Genomic DNA, 18543 nt, shown 5'->3' with positions numbered 1-18543 from the left:
CCTCTTGTTCTGTGGTTTTGGTAATAGAACCTAGATAAATCAGCTTCCCGTAACATAGTCTGTACAGGGTTTATTTCTCCCCATCTGCACTCTGAGAACACAGATCTTGCTTGCCAAATTCAGGCTTCCATTAACACGGCCTTTGTTTAGTGAAGATAATGCCCTTCAGTTTTATACTATTCAAACAAATTGTACTTTCTCTGTTCACAGAAAATCAAATGTTCTTGGTCACTTTCTTCTTTCTCTTCACAGGATCAACATTCTCTATTGGTGAAATATCAAGGTTTGGTTGTGAAGCAGTTACTCAGTCACAATAAGAAGAGCGGGCAGGGAGAGGATCCAGCAAGTGACGCTTTAGACAAGGAGCAACATGATGTCACCAATGCCGCTCGGAAAGAGCTGCAAGAACTGTCTTTATCCATCAAGGACCTTGTTCTGAAGTCCAGGAAATCATCTGTGACAGAGGAGTAATGCCCCTAGTTTACTTTTACTACATAGTGAGATTTTTCCCAAGATAGATAAATGATCACAAAATCAGTCAGCAAGCACTCTCCCATCAACCCTCCCCACACAATTCAAATAAAATATTGGTGTCGTATTAGATGCAGATCTTTTGAGAATTTCTACAAGTTGAGTTCTCCGTGAAACATTTTCTTTTCACATAATCCTATGTATAATTTTTCATGTAATAAAAGTTTTTGAAAGAGTTCTGACTCTAAAACATATGCTTTAATGTTCTTCTAGATGTTAAAATGAAAAATAAAATAGAATAATTTTCATCTCTAGGAAAGAATTTGTTTGCTATTTAATTTATATGGTATATTTTTTAAATGAAAAAAATGCTTTAATGTCTGAAATAAAAAATGAATCAGTTTTACTTTTAAATTGATAGAGAATGCTTTAAAGGTAGAAACTTTCCAATATATTTTGTATTACTAAGCGCTAGCTCTTGGTTTTGACAGATAGAAGGCCTTCTGCATGAGTGCCTGCAGAGGCCTCAGAGTGGTTTAGCAAGTGAGAACCCTGAAGACGCATGCACTGCTGTGTTCTCCTAAAGCAAGCCACAGGGCGCAGTGAGGGAAGACCTGAGGTGCACTGCAAGACAGTGCAAGGTACTTTGTATAGTGGGGTGGCTGAAAGACCAGAGATGCTGCTTTGACTGGCCCAGTTTAGACTTCTAAGTTTGTTTGTCGGATGTTAGTGGCTGCAGTAACACTTAGTTCTGTGTTGGAATCTGTATAACAGGTAGTTAGGTTGTTCAAATGAACACAGAATCTGTAGATGTGTTTAAACCATGTAGAACTTTTACTCCAAAAATAGACATTTTTAAAAGTTCCTTGCTTTCTGTGATTATTACATTAGACTTACTAAAACAATTCTTTGGAACAATAATTTAAACCAAGTAAGCCCTAAGCAGCATCCTAGTGTCAAAAGTTTAGTTATCCTGAATGTAATAAAATTTAAACCCAAATGTTTAAAGACTACTATTTTATATAATGCCTTATACACTGTTGAAATTTTTATATTTTAAATGTTTAAATACAAAGATAAGACTACCTCTTTTCTGAAATGACAAGGTGTTAAAATTGCATGGAAGTAATTAATTACTAACTAATCATTTTGCTAAAGTTGGTGATAAAACCTCAAAGAAAACGTTAGGGGCTAGAGATGTGACTTCATGTGTAGGACACTGGCCTTTTTTATTTCCAGCACCACGTGGATGCTTTCTAACTATAGTCCCAGGAAATCCAGTGCTTTCTGGCCTCTGCAGGCACCAAGCATACACAGGATATATAAGTATACATGCAGGCCAAATACCCATACACATAAAAGAATATAATATAAATGATTTCACATGGCTAATTTTATTACATGTTTTCATATAAGCAAAGGAAGAAAAGTGATAAATTCTCTGTGAATCCCAAAATAATTTTATTTTTTATTCAGCTTCCAGATTAATACACAGCTTATTCAATTTTTGTTTAATAACATGATTATATTTCAGAAAATACCAAAATAATCCATATCTGTTACATACTCTACCATTAAAATAACTACAAGAGATGATCACATAAGTTCATCTTAACTTATTTGTAAAAATAAAGTAGGAAAATGTGAAGCTGTGTTAATCTTACTTGTGTTTTTTTCATTTGTCCAAACAGTTATTTTTCCTTAGTAAATAAAGTACTTAATAGCTGATTTTTGTCTGTAAAGACGTAACTTCTGACTTAATGGACTAAGTTAAGAATGTTATTTAAAATAAAGTTGTCTAGCCTATTAAATTTTATATGCTGTACTGAAAGTAATTAAATGCAGTCTATATAATGCTTATATTTTTAATTATTCTGATTGTTAAAGGTGATATTTTTTATTACAAAAAGAATCTCTTCCTGGTGTCTTTTGTTGCTTGAAAGCTTGCCGTTCATCTTACTAAATCATGTGTCAGTCAGGTTTCAGCACATGTATAGCAGTGTTCTCATAGCTATTAACTCTTGCTACTGTAATAGAGATATGGGAAACTATGCTCCAGTTTTCATGTTCTGGTGTGTTCCATCTACCAACCATTATAGTCAAAGGAACCCCCTTCTTGATCACCTAGAATAGTGGATCTCAACCTTTCTCAACCCCTTTCACGGGGGTCAACTAAGGCCATCAGAAAACACATATTTACATTTTGATTCATAACAGTAGCAAAATTATCGTTATAAGGTAGCAATGAAATAATGTTATGGTTAGGAGTCACTACAACATGAGGAATTATATTAAAGAGTCTGATCTTTAGGAAGGTTGAGAACCACTGACCTAGAAGATAAATTCTGACTGCTTTGAGCAAAAATATAATGTTATAGAACACGAATAAATAGTATCTAAATCTCTGTATGGCCCCTTTGGACATTTTAGAGACGTGCTTTCCTCAGATACTGAGTGAGATACTGCAGTGAGCTACAGAGACAAGGAACAATCATTGCTTTTGTCAAAATGTCATCAACCTCAGGCCCAAATGTTTTGTTATTGTTGTTTTTCTTCTATCAAAAATTATTTTGACAAATTGGATGAAAGGAGAGTGGAGCAGAAGGTTTGTTTTCTTTCACTAAATTCTGTGAATCCTTTGGCTCAATGTACATGAGAGATTAGATAAAAACACACATAGGAAACTCTGAGATCTATATTTTCCACATACATTTTGAATTGCTCTTATTAATGTGATTTTTTTTAATGAATGACAATTTTACATGATCACTTAAATAGTCTTAGAAGGGTTACACAGATTGATCTACTTTTATGGACAGTTAATAGGTGAGAAAATAGATAGAGTCTTATACATTCAATAAGAATCATGACTTACAGGCTTTCAGAGAAAAGCTGCACCACACATAAAAAGAGTAACATTTAGTTTTAAGTATGAATTAAGTTTCTGTACATTTCCTATGATCAGAGTCTAGTGCACAAGAGAGAAATCCTTTATCTGCCTCATCCAGCCAAAAAGACCAAAAGTTCATCTTCCGTGCTTCAGTCGGACAAAGTAAAATCACACTGTCAAATTGTTTACCTTCTGAGCCTTTAGGCCTTAACTCTGTTAGATGTCAAGGTTGAATAAGCAATCGGTGGCATAATGTAAATTTGGTAAAGCAAATGTATATGTTTAAGCATGGTAATGCTTACCTGTAATCTCAGATTACAAGATCAGAGCCATCCTTAGCTACATGGTAGATGTCTCCGACAAAATAAACAGGAAAGCGCAGTTGTTTGTGTAATATTAAATAAATGTAAATGAACTTAATGTGGTAGATTTTCCCCTCTTTCCCATTCTACCTAAATCAAGTCCCTGTGATTCTTGGGTTAAAAAAAAAATGTGTGTGATAGAACTTTTGTTGATAGAAACAAGCAGTGGGCTGTAAGGAAAGGAACACCATTTCATTATAAATTTTATCACAGCCATTATTCACAGCTACTTTGAAGATAATGTTTTATTGACTCAGAAGGCCTCAGTGTTTTAAGGAAAAGCCTAGGGAGATAGGAGAGTGTGGATAATCATAGCTGCCTGCTACATGTCCTCCGCCTCACTCTACCACCCTGATAGCCTACTCCCTCTCTGTCCAGTCATAATTCACCACTCTCCACTCTGCAACAACATAGGCAACATACGGAATTCTAGAGAAAAGTGTATTTATTTAGGTTATGCTTGTTCCTTAGAATACAAGTAATTTTAAATTGTGTTTTCCAGAGTTTAGGCAGCATACATTTTTATAATTCAATAAGACATTTTAAAGTAAACACTGCTCTGTAGTGATACAAAGGAAGGCTGGAAGGGAAGCACACTGAAGCAGAGGCAAGTGCTTGTGGTTGGTAAAGCAATTTATGTGGTTATGTTGTCTAGAATGAAAAGAAAGTGACATGCCTAAGATACGGCATTGAATAAAGGAGAACCAACAGAAGCAGTAAAAGGAGGCTGGCAGAGATTCAGTGAGAGAACCGAAGATTTAAGATGATGGTGCCAGTGCCATGCTCTGAGAGAGTATAGAAATAATATTAAGACACTTCATTCAGGACTGCAATGGCTGAAAACCACAGAGATTCCAGCAGGTCACGGGGTACACCCCTGCAGCCTAGTAGAGCCATGTCAGATGACACTAAAGATGTGCTGGTCATAGCTGGAATTGTAAAGCAGCTTAATAAGGAACACTGGAGTGCACAGAGAAAAACTGAACAAAGAAGAAAACTCCAGGGAAGAAAGGGGAGCCTGGGAAAGGAGAGAATCAGGAGAGTCTGACTTAGTGAAGGAAAGGAAGCAGATTTCAAAAACAAGCCTGGCCAGAGGAACTTCCTGTAAAACAGGACCACCACGCTCTGGGCGATTCCAGTCAACATACTTGATGATCCTAAAGATTTTTTTCTACTTTCTAGTGGAGTAGTTCAATCAAAACAAAAATTGCAATAAACTGAGTAATTCGGTCAAGTTGAATCTGTGACTGTAAATAAACTACCCTTTTGAAAAGCATATTTGTGTAAATCAAGAGGGCATGGCCTTCTTAACTTGATGCAGATAGGCACTGTGACATCACAGACTGCTTCCTTGGAAGTGGAAGTGGAAGAAAGTACCTATTCAGGAAGTACTCGATTCTGTCACTAATGAAAGGTAGGCATATTTTATTGATCAGATTTTTTTGTTGCTCATTAATGATGTTTCATCTTCATATCCCATTAGTCAAATCCAAGTGAATAAAAAATAAGTTAATTTGCTCTGCATTTCCTGTCCTTTGCTGTTTGGTTGAATTTAGCTGATTTTGATTTGTAGAGATATTAACATATGTCTTTATGGGTCAAAACAAAGACAACGTAAGTTTGCTCAAGAAATAAATGGAATCATGGCAAAGTATTTCTTCTCTTACCCCACTTTCTAAGCTGAAGGAATTGTGACAAATGGAAATTCTAAGAACAAATACCATTTGTCGTATAGGTCAGTGTGAACCTCTGAGAATTCTTGTGATGAATTAGTTCAAAACCAAGCCTCTCTTCTGCTACAGTCTGACTTCCCTGGACACAGTTCATATTTTGAAGATCTCAGGTGACCAGGTGAGTTTGAGCTTCAGTGAAGTCACACACTGCGGATGACGTAACAATTGGTGCCAGCACTGGTGGACACAGGCAGAAGTCCATCCACATTGAAAGTGCAGAAAGCAGGTAACTATCCTCAGTTAGCTTATTCAAGTTCAACACTCAAAGTTCCCAAGAAAGAACTGATAGGGACAACAGCGAACATCTCTGCTGCTCTACAAAAAATAAGGTAACAGTTCTCCGCATCATCTCAGATAGTTACCAGAAAAGGTCTGCGCTTCAGAGCCTTCCCACTCAAAAGGAGGAGTTTGGTAGCTCCAGAAAGCAAAGCCAAAAATGGATTGATTAAGAAAATACAAACTACATGCTTTCAGAGAACATTTTTTTTTTACAATTATGACCTTAATTGAACTGTGTCAGTAGAAATTCTCAAGGGTGTGTGTCTGCATCAGTGTTCTATATTTTAAACTTTGGGGCTTAGCCAGATCCTTCAAATGCTAGCACTAGTCAAATTTCCCTTTAAGGATATTCTGGAGGGCACTTTCTCCTTGTGATTTTTCACTAGAAACAGACACGGAGTGGTTTTTGGCTGAGGAGGACTCGTGTGTGTCACAGAGCTGGAGGAAAGAACCTTTCCCCCCCATCCCCACAAAATTGAAAGGCTGTAGGGAGGGACCATCAGATAACGCTGATGCCCCATTCTGTTCATTTGGAGTCGACATGCCTGTGATTGAGAGGGAAATCCACCATCTATTCTCCCAGACTGTAAATCAAAGGTGAAAGCAGCTGAAGAAAAAATGAGTTTTCTCCCTAATGCTGTCTTTATGTTGTTTATGTGGCATTTTGGCTTCTTAAAAATGTCGAAGGATGAGATTTTTACAAACTTTCCAGGAAATGCTTAAGATAAATGTTTGTTCAGAGGATGTGTACATACCATGAAGTCTTAGCAGTTGGAGCCAATTTTTTTTTCTGAGCTTTAAGGATTTCTAATTTTGATGACACTCATAGAGGCACCACAGTGGCAGATAACTGTAATTGTCTTAATACGGGGACATTTTCATTTTCATAAAAGGGAGAAGAGGAGATAGTCCAGATTCTATTCTGCTTAATTGATTTCAGTGAATACCTTTTTCACTGGGGATATGTCAAGACTGAATGACTTAGATAGAACACATCTTGAAGTCATCGCCTTTAAGTAAAGGACTTGATCAGAAGCATATTCTCTAGAAAATCGTACTACTCTCTAGAAGCAGGCATAGGCCAACTCCTAGTCTGTTTCAGAGACTGAAGTAGAATGCCTCCATTTCTCACCCACACAAGTAAGAGTATGACACGCTACTTCTAAGTGCTACTGTTTGAAATTGAGATATTATTTGGGCAAAAAGTATTCATCTGTCGCCCTTTTGTAGTTATACCTCGCTGGAACCTGTTATCCATTAGAAAGCAAACACAGCATGCTAACTGTTTAGGAGTATAAGAATGTGGGGATTTAAAACATCAATAAAACATGTAATTCTTGTACCTACAATGAAAGAAAAATCTTTGGACCACTTTGGCCACTATTTCAAATTTATAATACTGCCATATGTAAATCCTACCAAACAGCATAAATATTGGACAAAATATTTGCACGTACATGTGTAAGATAAATGCCTGAAGTAACAAGCCAAGTTGGTTGATGAGGGGGGTAAACGCAGATGTCTGTTTTCTACTTCTACAGATTCCCATGTTGACCTTAGCTGAACGCCAGTTTTCTGTCTAATGCCAATGTCACCTTACTAACAAGCTTTCCTTTCCTCCTTACCATGGTTGCCCACAGCTGTATTTTGAGTAAGGACTTAATTTCGATTAGCCAAACATAGAATATTTTCTATTTATTATGCTGAAAATACATGTTTATATAGAAAATTTAAGGGAAGCTTTGATTACTTTAATGATTTTCAATACAGGAAGCACGGAATCAGCTATCAGTTATAGAAATCTTGCATGCATTGTTCTTCTAAGTAACTAGTCTTTCTGTCTGTAAGCATTGGTACCATGGTAGTACTTTTGAAGAAGAGTGGGGAATGGATAAGGGGTGTTTCCCTCAAAATACCTCAAATCCTTTCAAAATGACCAATTTGAACGAGTATGTTCCTCTAAGTCAGACCACAGTGAGCTCGGAAGTGGCCTACAGACTCATCTCAGAATAGCAGCAGTGGTGTGGGGCATCCAGGGCAAAGCCCCTAGAGATTCTGACAGAGGCAATACTTAAGGCCCTTTTGAAAGTAAGATGCCCTAATAACTTCTGTTACTTCCATCCCATTACCTCTTTGGCCTTGGCTAGGCATCTCTCCGTGGGTGTGTGACAGCATTCTCAAGCCTCATACAGGCCAACTAATTCCTTCCTTCCGCGTCAGACTGCACTTCCCTCTGGCACACTCTTCTACAATCAAAGACACCATGACCCAGGCTGTGACTCAACACAGACGCAGGGTAGAATAATGTTTCCCTTCCTTTACTCCCACCTTCTTTCACTCGGTTAATGTTAGCCCTTTATCAGACCTCCCTGCCTCCAGCAAAATGAATAGCTCCCCCTCTCTATCAGCCATTTGCTGAGGCCGCACAAACCCAACCCCCGCCCCGTTCATGGCAATTTTGCATTCTGAGGAAGTTCTGTTAGACTACAGACCTCACTGAAGAGCAAAGGTAACTCCTGGCCTGGATAGACTGGTGCTCAAATAGCATTGTAGGAACATCTCTGCTTGTCGTTAGCACTAGACATTAAAAAAAAAAAAAAACTTAACCAATTTTTTTCTATAGTACTGAACTGGCTTAATCTAGTTGATGAGTAGATGAATGAACAGATTGTAGGTAGGCATAAATTTCTTGTTCTGTTAAAAGAGAGAGAGAGAGAGAGAGAGAGAGAGAGAGAGAGAGAGAGAGAGAGAGAGAGAGAGAACTCATTTGATGCTTTTTTCAGAAGTTTTAGACCTCTTAAAAATATTAGAAAGTCTATGACTGACATGCAATAAAGTTGAGGCTATGATGGGCAGAGGGTTTCTATCATAACTTCTGGTTGAATGCCTGACGTTATAGAACTAACAATGTTTCTGTTGTGTGCAAGTTCTCCTCACATGAAGGTCAACATTTCTTTAGCAGATATGTGAATATAACTGTCACTTAGGAAAATGTAAATGCAGCTGACATTAAGCTTCCATTTGGCCTAAATTAAGATTCTGTTTTAAAAATGATTTCTTGTCCTATAATTATATTGCACACACTTGTTTATTCCAGGAACATTTTATAATTATACTATGACAGAAATGTCTAACCTTTGACCAATTATTTTTATAAATTGAAGTCCTGTACTCTAATTTTATCCAAAATTTTTCTTATTGTCAAAGAGATACATTACAACATATGATTTGCAAAGTACTGCAGATTAAAACTTTGTAGAACTCTGTGACCTCAATCAAGAGGCTTAACATCTGAGCATGTTTTGTTCTAACTTTTTAAAAATATTGATGTAATTGATATTTACTTTATTCTATTTAATTTTCAGTTAAAGTGATATACACATTTCACCATACTGTTAAATACCATTACAAATACCATGCCAATGATGTCTAATATTATTTTAAAGAAACTCTTTCAAATTCTAGTTAAACTTAAGCTTATCTTAACAATTCTCCACCAGGCTATAATAAAAAGCACAAAATATACCTTGAAAATATTCACTACGTGTAAGCAAATATTTTATGTAAAGAGCCATAAGTAAACAATTTGGGCCTTAAAAATATGAAGCCTAGTGTTGCAGCTGCCAGGGAGCCAAAGCAAGAGTCCTAGTGCATGCACAAAAGTGCCTTCCACTGCAATTAGATAGTGTGAGGTGTCTGAGTGTGGCTTCACTCCACTGTAACCAGCCAATGTGCTGCACGTGTGTAGCTTCACTCTGACGAGACAGTTTGCTGTGAGTGTGTGTGGCCTCACTCTACTGTAATTAAGCATATGGGCATGGCTGTTTCTACCACTACTAAACACCGTGCAAATGCATGTGTGTGGGAACTTTCCACTGCAAATGCAGCGTGATACACACACACGCCTTCCTTCCACTGTAACTGGACAGTGTGATAATAGAGTTCATGGACATGGCTGAATTTTAATGCAACTTTATTTAGGAAATTGATCTTAAACTTTGTATATGTGTCAAAAAGCTCTTTTGCTATGATTTACGTTATTTAAAAATATGAGCATTATGTTTGGTGCTCAGGACATACGGACAGGTAGGTGGTGCTGAGATTTGGCTGGAGTTGCAGACCTGCTCTAGAGCTTTGATCTCAGAACTGTATCTGCTTGAGTTTAAGGAACTTCTGTGAGCATACCCTTACATGTCCTTATTTTCATAAGAAATGGCAAGTAGTTTTCATCTAATGATAAAATATTTAAAATAAGATTGACTAAGGAACCCTTTTGAATTCTATATAGAATTATACTTTGTTTTCTATATATGCATCATAAAATGCAAGCTTATCATACATTCATGACGTTATTCATTTTGACATCAAAACATTAATAGATATAAATTACATTATACACAAAAAACCAGATCCTCTACATCCCAAAATGTAATACATTATACCTAAAGAAAAATTAATTTAAACTCCAAAAATATTTTAATATAATGATTACTCTAAGAAAGGTCATCAGAATATGTATTTTTTAATTTGTTATTTTTGATTGCCTGGTGGCTCATGGTTGCCTGGTGGTGCTTTAATCTAAGCATTCCAGAGGCAGAGGCAGAGGCAAGTGGATCTTTGTGAGTTTGAAGTGATTTCTGGTCTTCATATTGAGTTCCAGGCTAGCCAGGGCTGCATAGTGAGACCCTGCCAAAAATATTGTTGGGGGGTTAATTCTTGTTTGTTTGTTTTTAGGTTATATTTTACAATTACCAGCATAAAAAGAGAATAGGTCAGGCTTCTTCACATAGTATTTTGGTTAATAAAATGATAAATACCACACTTTTTAATACTTTCACCATCTTCATTCTTCTACTCTCTCAACATACATACAAACACAAAGTCAGATGAGAGTGAAACCACCGGGTTTATATAGTACATGTAGACTTGAAATTTTCACTTATGTGCTTGTAGTTTTGAATTTACCAAACAAAATTAGATACAACTATAACATATGGACCAATTTATTACCAACTTTATCATACAACTATGATATATAGATCAATTTATTGCCAACTTTATTATTGTTAATTAAAGCTGTCTTAAGAGAGCACACCTTGTGTGAGAGAGGACAATCCACCTCCACCATCACCTGTACTTCCCAGTGGAGAGGCATGGACAGAGCACCTTCATACTCTAGGCAGACACGGGAGGACTCCTTTCAGCAAAGGGAGCACAGCGAGATCTGGGCAACCAGCTCCCCAGCAGAGTAAATGAGAAATGCTCCATGTGAGGGCTTTTTCCCATTTACCCCAGTTACAGTGACATGTGTGGTGGGGAATAGAACATATAAACCTAGGGTGGGAATTTTTATCCTCAGTGCTTCCAAATTGGAGAAATTCATGCAAAAGGAGAGTATGTGGAAGGATAAACCTTCTCTTAATTCAAAAAATTCAAAAAAAATGCAGTCTTGGTCTGTTTTCAATATTAGACACACATGAAAAAATCATTGAAATGACAAGCAAGATAACAATTTTAGTTCATCTGTCATGGACCTGCTTTTCCAATACCGTCTGAAGTTGGCCAAGAAGCAAATCATGGCCTGGACTGTAGTGACAATGAGAAGCTGAGGTTTTAAGGCTCAAATAGTAGAACTGGCTTTACCTGTGACCATCTGTTGTCCAGGCATGGACGAGGAGGTGGCCATAAGCACAGCCTACGGCTCTCCTCCATTGTGAGCCATCCATCCCCAGCCCTCTGTGCCACAGCCTGGGATGACAGCTTCAGGAACTCACTTTTTTTGAGTCTGCCAGCTAGTCAGCTTTTAAGACATAACTCTGAATTTTACCTGCAGTTTTCTAAAAATGATTGTGAATTCCCAGCCACCCTGTACACACCTCAAAGCATTTCCAGAGAGCTGTTTTCCTTTGTTCTCACACTGCCTTTCATCCACAGCCATTACCCAGGCTCATTGCAGGCTGATAATACATGTCACTAGGAACCTGGTGGGAAATAGGTTTTATCCTGCATTTTCTGTAGAACAGGAAAGGCTATTCATTAGAGAAGATGAGAGCAGTGAGTGGTGGTGTCCTGAGAGCCATGAGCACATCCAGCCTGTGTCCAGCTAGAAGAGCAACAGAGTCAGAATGTTGCATCTCTGTCCTGGTTTGGTTTTTGTTGCTACAGTGAACACCATGATCAATCCTGAGCACCAACTTTGCCTAATCTTCGAGAGTTAGAACAGATAAAAAGGACATCTGCAGTTTAAATGTTGATCTCCGCTTAGTAACATCATCGTGATGAACAGGTCTTAAACTCTCAGGAGAAGAGTTTGCAGCTATTGATTAGTGTCGTTGCCACCGTACGGGCTATAGTTGTATTGTTTTTAGTCACATTGTCCTGGGAAGTGGACTACACACCTCGTGTACACATGTCACTGCCACATCATTTTACATAAAGAGCCAGAAATTCAAACAAAACCTATTTTTTGTGTCCTCTTTCCAATAATCATAGTAATCCAATAATTATTATAATAATCAAAAAACAAATATTGACTTGGATTGAGTGGACTTGTGTTCTCTTTTGAAGATAATTGTTTCACTTTGTACAGCTGCCAGCAGGTTGGCTTCAGGTGTGGAACAAACCTCTGCATTTATGGGTAGGACGTTGTTACCTGACAGTAATTAAAACCTGGAGAGGGATGCATTTTGTAGAGCTTTTTTTTTTCTTTTTTTTTTTCTCTATTTTCAGAAAAATGCATCTGTAATGAAAGCCATCATTAAAAATAATCTTTTTGCCATGTGGATAAACAACACAAAATAAATGATATCTATTAAGTACCGGGAACCTGAATTATACTGAAGCATTTTTGCTATTATGTCATCTTAAAAGAAAAAGAAAAAAAAATCAGTGTGTTCCTCCAAACCCAATTTTCCCATTTGTTAGATAGAGAACGAAAGCAAAAACAAAACAAACTAAGGAATTCAAAGCCCTCTCAGCTCCCAGACTTAGTGGCTCTGTGAAATTGAGATCACAGGCATGCTTTAAGTGAATGGGAAAATAAAAAGAGCACCAAGAGGCAGAGTCTCAGTCCTGCCCGCCATCCCAGGAGTCTTCCAGTAAGTCTCGCAGTGCTCTCCTGTCTCCTTGCCCTTTTCCTCCCATTTCTCCTTCTCTTCCTCTTTGCTGTGAGGGTTTAATATTTGATATGGTGTTGCATAAAGTATTACTTAGCTATCTAACTAATTTGTTGAGGAGTGGAAATGCTTTCCTGGGGAAGTGATCTCCCACTATGTGGAGTGAGCACAATGGTAACAAGTGTAAGGCAGTCACTGGCGTCTAATTTGAGCTGATCTGAAAGAAAACCTCTTCCATTCTTAGCTCCTTAGTTGATACACATTTGTATTGTGCATAGCCAAGCTCATTTAAATAAATTTGGTTAACAACGTAAAGCTGTTCTATTAAATATTTGCAAAATTTGATTTAGAGAGGCATTCAGATTTCCCAGTCTGAACACATGACGAATGCCTTTTTTGTGACTTAGTTCCCATGTGTAACGCGGCAATGTTAAAATGAACTGAGCTTTTATATTCCATGTTCAAAACCCAGAGACTGTGTACAGATATATGCCAGTTTAATTTAAACTTTTGAGACAGGCAATTTCTGTGACATAAAGTTCCAAGTCTGTGAAAGGCTTTATGAGAAAAGAAAACTCAACACCTCTCTGCCTCATCACACTGTATTTTGTGTTTTCAGTAACGTCTGTTTTATAAGTAAAATCTTGCTTGACTGGAACTCAGTGTAGATTTTGAGTAATTTCCAGTATTATAGAACTATTGTGGTGACAGATGACACACTTAATACACACATACTTAAATTTTTGTCACTTTCCTGTCTATCGATTTTGTATTTTCCATATACTTTCTTCCTCAAAAAAATTTTTTTGCATTTCTTTAACTGGTAATTTTAAGGTAACCTGGTACCTGTTATCAAATTTGTTCTATTAGTATAATATAAAAAATTCTACCTTGTAAGTCATATTACAGCTATCATGTTCTGCCATGTATGTGCTTACTAGGCATACTATTGTCAAAAGTGCATTGTTTTGTATAGTGTTACTGTCAACTGAGATTAAAATTCAGAGGTCCGTTTAAAAGTTCATGCCTATAACAAGGAGCGTATATGGCATAAGATGAACTCTTCCTGGTTTCCTGTTGCTATTCTCAGAGGTACCTGAGGTTGGGCCCTCCTCAGGTCTGTGAAGAGCTGGAAAAAAGCCCTCTAGTAATCAAATCAAACCTGATTTATTGTGTTTTGTTGTCTGGTTGAAGTTCCTCACTTCTTTTTTTAACCTGGAGTTGTCATTAAGTGGATTATGGATTTTAGAAGAACTGTTCTGTGGGCAGTGTTAAATATTATATAAACTAATATTATTTGATTAGTGCTGCTTTGTCCTCTGCAGACTCCAGAAGAGTCGGAGGGCTGCAGTGTCCACTATTTTTCAAGCAGAATGGAAAGATATTAAATGACAGTGAGTCTGCATTTCACACCCTTATCTTTCAGCAAAACCCCTACCAGACTTGAACAAAGGTAGGGTTTTATATTCTGTGAATTAGTGCATCCACCCAGAGGAAGAGAAACAAGATTGTCTGCAGGCTTCGTAGAAATCAAGGAAAATATGCCCATCAAAGCTACAGGGAGCACTTCAGACATGAAGGAAACATAATGGCACCCCTCGTGGAATGCTCCAAGGCTGGAGGCCACAGGGTCTGCTTGGAGGGCCTTGATAAATCTGGTAGAGTAGGAATCCTTCACAAACCGCCCTCAGTTTCGTGCAAACTACCTGCCAGAAGGGGGCACTGCTGGGCTTCAGCATGAGAATCAGTGTCAAGGTGTCAGACTGAGCTTCTGCTGTGGGTCGAGAGAGACAGCCCACGCTGACATCTATGCAGCACAAGGTATAAGTTTAATGTTTCTAAGAGGATCAGAAATCACTTTAACTAAACTGATTGCAAATCACATAATTCATAAAATTGGCTCTCATTAAACCCTTTCATTGAAAATGTTAAAGGCTTTTCTTTAAAGGAGCAGAAATGATCTTTTCTTTGATTCATGTGATTAATGAATTTTTAGATCATAAGGCAGAAGGGTCTACTCTGCCCATCAATGTGAGGAATGTAGACATAAATGTTATTTGGCTCGCCTGCTACAAGCTCAGAGAAGAATATGTGGTTAGTTGGAAAACCTGATTTATTGTGTTTTGTTGTCTGGTTGAAGTTCCTCAATTTTTTTTTTTAACCTGGAGTTGTCATTAAGTGGATTATGGATTTTAGAAGAACTGTTCTGTGGGCAGTGTTAAATATTATATAAACTAATACTATAAACTAAATACAGTCCTCCTTTGATTGCAGCTTCCAATACTATCCATATATTACAGAAGTAGAAACTATTTCTTAAATTTTTTGGTTGTCTTTTCAAAACAGGGATTCTCTATGTGTAGCCCTAGCTGTCCTGGAACTTGCTTTGTACACCGGGCTGGCCTCGAATGCACAGAAATCAGCCTGCCTCTGCCTCCCAAGTGCTGGGATTAAAGGTGTATGCCACCAACACTTGGCTATTTCTTAAATTTAAAGGCATATTTATTTTTAAAGAAAATCATAGGAGATAATTTTGTTTGATGTTCTATATTACACTTTTAAATAATTATACAATGTTAGTATTGGCCAACTACAGCATAATGACTGGAACACTGAGCAACATTCTAACTTCATGGAATAGAAATTAGTTGGCTTATCTCTAGAACAATGGCTAAAGTGAATATACGAGTCACCTGTTTATGGTAACTTAATGGGATAAGGATTGACTTTGCTCATCATTCATTAGTAGTGAAATTAGTTTAAAATATTGAGAAAACGGAATGTGTGTCTTGTTAATTTAGTGTTCACCTCCTTGCCTCTTTATGACTTATAGCCCTGAGATCACTGATGGAAAGGCCACAGCATCTCTTTGCCATTCCGTTTCCACAGCTCATGGCAACTTCCTCTGATGCACGTATACCCAAACACCTGTCTTGGTGAGGGTTATCCACTGATTAATGTGTGATGCAGACACAGCCCTCCCTGATAACAGGCCTGCTTCTTCCTCAGTAGTCTTAGTTTCTGGCAATGGCGAATGACACTTTGGGCCAGCAAGCTGTGTTTGTCATTAGGTGCTAGAGAAGCAGTTAGGAACTCTGTTGAATGGGCAGATCAGTGATTATCCAGCACTACTCAAATCAGCCACTAGCAGGCAGTAGTTATGAATATGAATATCCATTCCATCTTGGAAGGATGACCAAAAACAAAAATCAAAAAACGCGACATGAACAATAGCTTTCTGAAATTTTACACATTACTTTCTGACTATCTGAGGATATGCAAAGATAGAGAGCACCTGCCTAGTGTGTCTTTTTTTTTTCCTAGCGTGTCTTATATTTGTCCTGATACACAACTCACTGGGAGAAGGGATTGCATTGTCCCTGATAAACACTGAGCCAGTGTGTTATTAAAGAAGTCAGCTCTCTAAGCTTGTTCCTTGTCCTTAACAAGATGTAATTCTAAGATTCCTGAAAAGGCCTCAAAGAGACTTAAACAACTCAGTAGCTGGATTTGCTTTCCTAAACCATCTTTTCCATGAATAACCAAGCAAGAACACAGGGAGTGGGCAGACAGGTCTAAATCACACCTTCTGAATTGTTCATTGTTCCCTTTGTAATGATGAACTAAAAGAAATCCAAGATGAGGTTAGGACCTAAAGACCCAGTTTCCTTAAGGGCAAGATCCTTCTTGTCTTGAAAGTTGCTTATACACCACTGGATTAAAAATCAAGGGTAATATGAACCCCATGAGTTGTTAGAGTCTTTTCCTTCTGAAAGCCTAAATAATCTGATGAAATGTTACACTCACTCCTTTGCGAGAATTATGATTTAACTGTTTCAGTTAATGGCTTCTATCATGGCACCATTCTAAAAGTAATCTCCCATGAAACCATACCAAGGGCCTTGTTCTTTCGTTGTGGTTGTTGTTGTTGATTTTTTTCTTCTCATCTCCACTAAATAAACTAACAGATGGAAAGGTCTAGTCAGCTGCTCTGTTTCATGGGAGAGTATTTCATTGCTCTCGGGAGAATTTATGTTTGAACGCTCCACGCAAAACATTGAGCTTCCAACAATCTGGGCTTACAAGGAAGGAGTCCCTCGAGACTAATATCAGACATTCCACCACAAGTCTCTGTTGCTTGTTTTAGGTTATTTTTTGATTGATGTCCCAAAGTTCTGACTTTGGTTATTTAAAGATTTTTTTTTACTTGTTTTGCTTACTTTTTTCTCAGTGTCATTTTGAGAAAATAGCTACTTCTTCAAAATGTGAACCATAATTCTAGCTATAGGTTACCATGACTTTTCTGTTTTTACATCTATTTGATCTCTGGTGGGATCCTAAGCAACCAATAGAATGCTTATTTTGGAGTTTAAAAAACAGGGGCCAGAAAAATCCAGAGAATTCTGTAGTAACAAATTAAAAGCTTGCACTAAAGTAAGTGATGTGAGGCTCTTCAGCTTCTGAATTCCAAGTCAGCATTCCTCTCATGTTTCTGGCTACCACAAATAATCAAGTTAGGAACTGCATATAGGTTTGCCCATCCTCAGAAGCAAGGAAAAACATGAAAGACAAACCTACAGGTAGAAACTAGTTACTAGGTTTTCTATTTTTTTTCATATCCGTGTGTGTGTGTGTGTGTATGTGTCTGTGTGTCTGTCTGTGTCTGTGTGTCTGTGGTTGTGTGTGTGTCTGTGGTTGTGTGTGTATGTGTGTACTGGCAAGCCACAAGTACATGGGGAGGTCAGAGGACAACTTTCGTGGAGGGAACTCTCTCCTTTCCCTTTATGTGGGTTCAGGACCAAACTAAGGTCATAAAGCCTATGTGGCCTTTTACTGGTAAGGAAGATATTCTTGAACTCTGGGGAACTGCATTCACCCACAGACAGAAAGCACAGATGTAAAGTGTTTGGCTTTACTCAGTAGAGTACATGTGTAACAGGTGCAGAGAAGAGGTGAGAGCACCAGAAGCATGGCCTGAGCAAGCACAAGGTGTCCACAGCTATGCGGTGTAGATGGTCTCTCCCACCCTCTGTAGAGAAGAGTGCACATTGTATCTTGATTAGTGATGTTTGGAAATGCTCTTGGCTGCTCACTTATGCCTCCCTGCCTGCCCTTCCAGCCATTTTTCAGAATTAAAGCCCTAAATGAGAAAATGACTACAAGTAAATCCAATGAAGTACAATTTAAGTTAAGAACCGTCATCTACTCTCCTCCAAGTTTCAGACATGAAGCAGACAAATTTCCGACTTCAACATTTTTAAATATTGTTTTTCAAAAGCACGTTAAAAGTGTTCCCCTGGTTCTTATTTGAATCATGTTTATCCCTAAATAAATCTAAAACAAATGAATCAATGAAACTAGACTAGTCCAATAGCATCCTCAGAAAGTATCTTGGGGGAAAAAAAGATGAAAATTGAGTCAGAAACTCCAGCAGAGTTTAAAGGGTGTATCTATTTGTATCTAAAACAGTGGTTCTCAGTCTTCCTAACACTGCCATTATTTCATACAGTTTTTCATTGTGTGCTAATCCCCAAGCATAAAATTGTTTTGTTGCTACTTCATAACTGTAATTTTGTTATTGTTATGAATTGCAATGTAAATATCTGATATGCAACACCTGTGTGGGTCATAACCACAGATTGAGAACAGCTGATCTACATGAAAGTACGTTATGAGCATCTATGCAGTAAAAC

The 18543-nt window shown here is 37.7% G+C and overlaps 2 protein-coding genes across 7 annotated transcripts in view; both read left to right on the top strand.

The window, feature by feature from the left end:
- Positions 1–706, top strand: part of UFL1 (UFM1 specific ligase 1) — a 30416-nt gene extending 29710 nt beyond the window's left edge. For both annotated transcript variants that reach the window (XM_084799672.1, XM_084799673.1), the window contains exon 19: positions 253–706. In XM_084799672.1, coding sequence (XP_084655798.1) covers positions 253–471 — 219 coding nt within the window. In that variant the 3' untranslated portion in view covers positions 472–706. The remainder of the gene's footprint in view (positions 1–252) is intronic.
- Positions 707–5016: 4310 nt separating this feature from the next.
- Positions 5017–18543, top strand: part of FHL5 (four and a half LIM domains 5) — a 44134-nt gene continuing 30607 nt past the window's right edge. The window contains exon 1 of one of the 5 annotated variants that reach the window (XM_084799702.1): positions 5017–5137. The gene's annotated coding sequence lies outside the window, so the exon portion shown is untranslated. Of the gene's footprint in view, positions 5138–5458; positions 5786–12712; positions 12833–18543 lie in introns of those variants that run through there. The other 4 variants (XM_084799701.1, XM_084799700.1, XM_084799699.1 and 1 more) reach the window with 4 other exon arrangements.

The sequence above is a fragment of the Acomys minous genome, assembly GCF_964271855.1.
Source record: "Acomys minous genome assembly, chromosome: 1".
In the NCBI taxonomy this organism is placed as follows: domain Eukaryota; kingdom Metazoa; phylum Chordata; class Mammalia; order Rodentia; family Muridae; genus Acomys; species Acomys minous.
The sequence above is the reverse complement of the archived record's forward strand: the minus strand, read 5'-3'. Positions and strand labels throughout refer to the sequence as shown.